Below are 6,802 nucleotides of genomic sequence, written 5' to 3'. Positions count from 1 at the left end.
AAAAAAAAAAAAAAAAAAACAAACAAACCACCATCCAAACAAACGAGGTCTTAAACACAACATAAAGAGGAGTGAAGGGCCCCAGTGGTGGGCCACCCAAATTGATATGTTGTTGTGTTGCTCGGAAGCTCTTTCTGGCTTGGAAGGATTAAATCGGAAAGAGCCATATTTTTGTGCTTTTCGGTAGCTGAGGCACACCGGGACCGGCACATTGTTCCCTTACGGCGGACGGAAAAGGAAGAATTGACAGAGAAAGGGACACGGAAAGGGTTTCTACAAAACCTCCCAAGAGCAGCAACCGATAGAGCAAGCAATCCAGCGGAAGGATCAAGATGGATGACTACACGAGGGAGATGATGGACCTCAAAACCCTCGTTACTCGCACCCTCGAGAAGAAAGGTGTTCTTGCCAAGATCAGGGTAACTCCACATACATTCGTTAATTTTTTCCTCTTTTTTCCCGTTGCTACTTCAATCTCTCTTTTGGCTCCTCTCCAACCCTTATCTGTTTGTGATATTTTTCACATTCGTTTGAATTTGGACAAGTGTTGGTTAAAATGCATCGGATTTTGGTGGGAACGAGTGTTACGGCGGGGTTTGTTCTAGGTTTTACGTTACTTTATAGATTCCGGTCATCTACCTTTTACTAGGAAGTTGGAGTTTGGTGCAGTTCCAGAATGTAGTTGGAAACTCTTCTTCCCATTCTCCCAAACGAGAGAGACAAAGAGATGGTTAGAAGAAGGTAGACCATTTAATTTAGGTTTTTATGATTTTGATTATGGTAGACATTCCAACTGGGGTTTGGAGAAATATTTTTGTGCGATCCATGTGAGCGAGAGAGCATGTTTCTTTCTCTGCTAATTCAGGGGCATTTCTAAACCATGGATCAGATCGTCAACATAACAAAGGGAATGAATTATTGTCATTTCTTCGAGTTCCTGGAGTGATGTGGGTATCTTGCAGTTATTTCGTTGCTACATTGTACCCCCTATGTTGGTTCACTTCAAGTGCTCTTTACCTGATACAAGTTCACCTTAGTTGTTAAGCCTCGATTATTCCAATACTGAGGCGAGGATGAAGAAAAATGAATCTATTGAACTCTGGTACAGTGAGGTGCAGTGTCAGTTACACTTATGTTGAGTGGTAAATTCAATCTATGGGTGCAGTTGGACCCTTCTCCTACGTTTTTGTATGTAATATTGTTTTCTAATACCTTAAGTAGATTTCCTCTAGGATTTATGAAGTGGGAATGTGAATTTGGTCATACTACTTCTATTACATCAGGGTTCAGGAATAGTGTGGTTGTTTAAACGTTGAAGTAATCTAAAGGTTCTTGCAAATGTTTTCTTACATTTTATTGTTTATTTATCCACGTTTATATTTTAGGCATTGTGTTCAGGTAGTAGAGCTCTCACTTAGGATGTTCATAATATGTGATTAGGATATGTTACGCAACTTCTCATCTTCTTCTTAGACAGCCACATGCACACAATATTTGCTTCTAAATTATAATAGATTCTGATACATTTTTTTTTTTTTTTTTTTTATTTTTTAAAAGAATATGAGGGGGGCGGGTAAGCTTAAGGAAAAAAATGCAATGAAAGACTTAAAAAACAGAAAAGAAAGGAAGTCCAAATGATTGAAATACACAATCTCTTGTGTTTTGGTCTCCAAGGACAGATGGTATGTGATGTCCATTCTTAAGATGGAGTGGTTACATGCGCACCTCAAATATGAGCAATGAACCTGATTTCTTAGGGATCCATTGATCAAGTAAAATGAAGGAAAAAAAATAAAAATGACAATAATAAAATTGCCAAAAGGCTGAAATTAATAAGTTATCGTGTTTTGGCATGTGACCTGCCTACTTAAGATGGGATGGTTGCTTACTTGCATGAGACTCATGAGAGCATTAAGTGCGAGTACTTTGCCTGGTAATACTGGTTTTTAGAGAACTAAAAGAGTAGCAAAGTAGGACAAAAATAGAGAGATTCACAAGTAGTTTTTGGAATGAAATTCGCAGAACAAAATCCATCCATTAGATGGACCTGGGATTCAGGTCAAGATCTCCTAATAGTGGATGAGAACCTTGCTGAAAGTGTCAGCAAGATCCAATGGTTGAATCCTAGTTAGACAAGGATAGGGATGTATCAGTCAATTCACAACTCAGAATTCTAATCCAACCTAACTAAAATACTTAAAAAAAAGGAGCAGGATAAAGAAATAAAGGCATTAACTTACTGATCCTACGTGCCTAGCTTCTACCCATATTATATAGGCTTATTAAAATAGTCCATTACAAGGAAAATACATAGGTTCAAAGGCCCAACACATACATTATCCAACCCAAAGCTTGTTTCCAATAAAATAAGCCCGTTTATATGGTTTATCTACATCAATTCTTTCCAGCTTGAAAAAAATTGACCTTGAGTTTTGTAGTGCCGAGTGGGAAAGAACATGTGATTAGCAACTCTGACCATTCCCAAACAAAACTGGTGATGTAGAGACTTTAGGAATAAAATCTCCAACCCTAAGAGTTTTCTGTTTGATGTACTGAGGTAGAAATACAAACTCAATATATTGTCCAATGGTAAGAATAACATTGTTGATGTCAGATTTCTAACACGATTCAACTTGTTAACTAAGCTTGATATACGACTGCTTCATGTTCTCTTCAGCTTTAATTGATGTTGGTGGTAATCTTGTCGAAGGGCAAGCTTCCTTTGGATACGCTCTGGTAGATACTTTTCCTTCATTTCTTCATTCATCTCTCCCATGTCCTTGGTTTTCATCTTTTAAATTTGAGCCTTCCTTCATGGAATCTCCACCAATCTTTTGCATGACTAGTCAATTACAAATAAACATATCTAAGCTTCCGCTCCTTTACAAACTTATATGGAAAATTCAAACATAGACATTAACACTAGAAAGGAAAGGCCTAAACCAACCCTTAACTAATTAGGTAGCATGAACTGGTTCGGAAACCAAAATAATAAAAGGAAACTGACTCAAAACAGGATTGGATTTATAAAATTCTAATCCAGCTTAACTGAAACACTTAATAGCAGTTAAAATAAAGAAGTAAGGCATTAACTCTACTAATCCTGTATGCCTAGCTTGTACTCATAATATAGGTTCTTTTAAAATGACCCATTACAATGAGAACACATGTGATCAAAGGCCCAGGATTGGATTTATGGAATTCTAATCTGAAATACTTAATAGCAGTTAAAATAAAGAAGTAAGGCATTAACTCTACTAATCCCGTATGTCTAGCTTGTACTCATAATATAGGTCTTTTAAAATGACCCATTACAATGAGAACACATGTGATCAAAGGCCCAACAGATACATAAACCAACTCAAATCTTATTTCCAATAAAATAAGCCAATTTACATGATTTATTTGCATCACCCTGTTTCTTATGGATGCCCTTTTCCCCCACCTTTCACCAGCACGTTCGTACTTTGCAATGCAATTTCCTGCTGGATCAGGTGTTTTAGTTCATCATTTCCACTGGTTTTAGTATTTGAATTTCTTGTCAGGCTGAGCTCAGGGCAAGCGTCTTTGAAGCCATTGAAGAGGAAGATCATGTAGTTGAGACTGAAGATGGTGTACCGCCTGCACTACTTGGTAGCTGCAATGACCCTGCAAAGCAGCTTCATGCTTCTCCTTCAGGTTCCTTTTCGAGTCCTTGTTCTTGAGTCAAGACTCTCCCTGTCTTTCTTTTTGGGATATTTTAAATTTTTTTACTTTGTTGCAGATCTTAGAAGCATGTATGTCCTTGAACCATTTGTGGTGTCGTTGTCTTTTTTCTGAAGGGAGTGGGGCATTTTTTTCCCTACGGTGGGAGCTTGCACATTTATATTGGTTTTCTCGTTTGCATGACCATCCCCGTGTCAGATTTAAATAGACTGGTTCTAAAGAAAGCTTTCTTTTGTTTATTAGTTGGCACTTGGCACCATTAATATTAAAAATTACTGAAATTTAAGTATACAAACACAACATCATTTTGGAGGCCCTTATATGACATTTTATAGATGTAAACATGGTTTTCTGCATTCCAAACTTTTGTATCTTTTATATATTGTTATTTTGTTTGGCAGAGTTAGGACTGTCAAACCACAGGTTTTCAACAAAATGAATTGATTTAATTTTTGGGTGAAGCAATTTAGTATAGGGTCATATTTATTTATTTATGGAAAAAAAGCATAATTGATGGTAAAAACATTGTGATTTAATCTTTGAAGAAGATTGATGAATTATGAGAACATCATAAAGTTACAAATTTACTTTTCCACCGTCTGATTTTATGGAGTGGCTGTGGTGATACCTTACTGGAATCATGTAGTCATTTTATTTATCGATCAGGCAGGATCATATTTGGTATTTAAAAAGAGGTGGCTACCTCACAGAGTAATGTGGAGGTTATCTAAGATTTGGACTTCTGGTCCTACATTGGGAGTGGGAACCAGCCTTGAGAACTTGGAAGCAGATAATCATTTGATTTAGATAGTATGCAGGAGCCTAAAGGATTAGAAGTTGATAGTAATTGGTTTGTGGACATTGTCAAATGCCTGCAGAAAAGTGTCCCTTTCTACTGATATTTGGCTCTAAGATTAAATCCAGCTACACTCTATGTTATTTAATCATGAGTTGAAAGGAATTTTAGTGGTGTTGACGTGGGATTGAGGTTTTAAGGTAATTGGACAGCCCAAAACAATCTTATTTGATTCTGCACCTTTTTTGCCAGTTGCTTCTGCATTAAGGACTCAGTGCTAAGGGTAACATGCAAAACCAGGTTGAGGGTTGGGAGTTCTGTAGCATCCATCTAAAAAGTTTGAGTTCTTTTGGTTTTGAAGTGATTCAATAAGAATCAGTTTGCAGTCAAGTTTATCATTGCATTGCGGAAATAAATGTTCAAAATTCAAAATCACACTCAGCATCTGAATGCAGAAGTTAACTATTGGGGGGGGGGTGTTGGACAGTACATGTATGCATGCAGGTATCTATGTGCATTACTGGCTGAAAGGAAGTTTTATGTGAATTTCCTCTCTAACAATTATTCTTTTACTTGGATGTGCTACATGCAGGAAGGCTATTAACAGCTCTGGTATGTGAGTACTTGGACTGGGCACAACTGGACCACACTCTAAAAGTTTATTTGCCAGAGTGTAATTTGGTAATCATTTAATTTTTTCTGTTTCATGCAGTACGCTAATTTTAGATGTGACTTGAACTACAGTTTTTCTTTTTGCAACTTCTTCCCTTTTTGGATGGATGATTTTTCTTCCTCTTGCAGCAAAAAGATTTTTGGAAAGCTGAGTTAAAAGATTTTAGTAGCAAAAATGGATATGATCTCAATAGGAATGCAGAAAGTGGCCCTTTGCTTCTAAATGTTCTTGAAGGATATTTAAAATATGAGGTATGATGATATATTTCACTTTGGATCCCTACTGTGCAATTATTGAATTCAGCCATCCATTTAATTACTGTTAATAAATATGTGTGGATGAATATTCTTAGCACCCCTTATCTCAAAATAAACTGAAATCTTCTGAAGATTTAAACAGTTTGTTATTACATCATAGTATCATACTTCGTTAAGTAGTTCTGGTGAGAAGATATGTTTAGGTATTTACTTCATTGTGCTGAATGATGTTCTGACAGAATTTATCCCAAGCAAGGGCTACTGGGAGGAGAGTAGGTGGTCCAGAAGCTGAATCCATATCTAATCCTGAGTCTAGAAACGCTCGGAGGGCCTCTACATCAGCTGTTGCAGGAGGCTTACCACCCCTTGGAAGGTAACAGAACAGCTTCTTTATCATGAGTAATATTTCTCACTGTTCCTCTTTCCCATTCCTAACTAATAATTTTCATTTTGTGGATTAGGCCTGTTCCTGTTTCTCAGGCGTCTGGTGAGTGATATTCCTGTTCTTTTATCTGCTTCTGATTTATCTCCCCTGACACTTTTCAGCATTTCAGATCGGAGAATAGGTTCTTCTATGCCTGGTTATAGGAAGGATGAATATAATTGGAGATATGACAATGACGAGCTTTCAGAGGATGTAATTCGAGCATCAAATGCATTGGAAAACATCCAGTTGGACAGAAAAGCCGAAATCTAACAACATCTTGGCGGTGGGTCTTTTGATCTATCTTAATTTATGTTAATTTTTCTGCATTATTGTGAGGAAATTAGAAATCATTATCTGGTTGCCAATTTCACCTTTTATTAGTCAAATCTGAAATTTCTAGCATTTGTGGGATATTTATTCATGCTCAGGCAGAGGGGAAGTTTCTCCCCTCGCAGAGTTTGGAGTTTTGTCTGTAGTTTGTTCCTGGATTTCTCAAATTATACAGGTCTGGGCACTTGAAACTGTAGGATCATGTTATTTTCTGTGCACTCCACTGACCCCAAGTGCTTCTCTGTAAAGATTGAGTTTGTGTGGTCACTGAGTAGTGTTATCTTGAGTTTAAGATAAAAATCAGATGAAGACTTCATCCCTACAGGGTGGCAGTTGATGGGGATTGGACAAATCCACAAAATTGCAGTCTGGCATTTATTTAAGGACTTTATTCTGGAAAAAGTACTGAAGTAAACCTCCTTTTCCACTGACTGCTATTTGTAGGTTCATATTCATATTATGTCTTTGGCATACATACTAAAGTAGCTTGTGTTGTAGTAGTCTTTTTCGTAGGCATTTCCTACTATATCTATATGGCTATTGTGCTTTGGCTGCCCAGTGCCCATCCAAGCCTGTTAGACCTGGTTGGGTTCTCAAGTAAGCTCTCTTTTTTT

At 37.2% G+C, this 6,802-nt stretch overlaps 2 protein-coding genes across 3 annotated transcripts in view; both read left to right on the top strand.

Moving 5' to 3' along the window:
- LOC122086527 (adenylate kinase 1, chloroplastic-like) overlaps positions 1-6,802 on the top strand; it is a 26,728-nt gene that overhangs the window by 2,665 nt on the left and 17,261 nt on the right. The gene's annotated exons all lie outside the window — the stretch shown is intronic.
- The window catches only part of LOC122086528 (protein TONNEAU 1a-like), a 7,513-nt gene continuing 813 nt past the window's right edge, over positions 103-6,802 (top strand). The window contains exons 1-7 of one of the 2 annotated variants that reach the window (XM_042655412.1): positions 109-419; positions 3,546-3,678; positions 5,094-5,182; positions 5,303-5,425; positions 5,671-5,804; positions 5,893-5,918; positions 5,986-6,141. In XM_042655412.1, the coding sequence (XP_042511346.1) occupies positions 333-419; positions 3,546-3,678; positions 5,094-5,182; positions 5,303-5,425; positions 5,671-5,804; positions 5,893-5,918; positions 5,986-6,128 (735 nt within the window). In that variant the 5' untranslated portion in view covers positions 109-332 and the 3' untranslated portion in view covers positions 6,129-6,141. Of the gene's footprint in view, positions 420-3,545; positions 3,679-5,093; positions 5,183-5,302; positions 5,426-5,670; positions 5,805-5,892; positions 5,919-5,977; positions 6,142-6,802 lie in introns of both variants that reach the window. The other variant, XM_042655413.1, reaches the window with a different exon arrangement.

This window comes from Macadamia integrifolia, chromosome 8 (genome assembly GCF_013358625.1).
Source record: "Macadamia integrifolia cultivar HAES 741 chromosome 8, SCU_Mint_v3, whole genome shotgun sequence".
In the NCBI taxonomy this organism is placed as follows: domain Eukaryota; kingdom Viridiplantae; phylum Streptophyta; class Magnoliopsida; order Proteales; family Proteaceae; genus Macadamia; species Macadamia integrifolia.
Note: the sequence above shows the minus strand (reverse complement) of the source record. Positions and strands in the feature narration are given on the sequence as shown.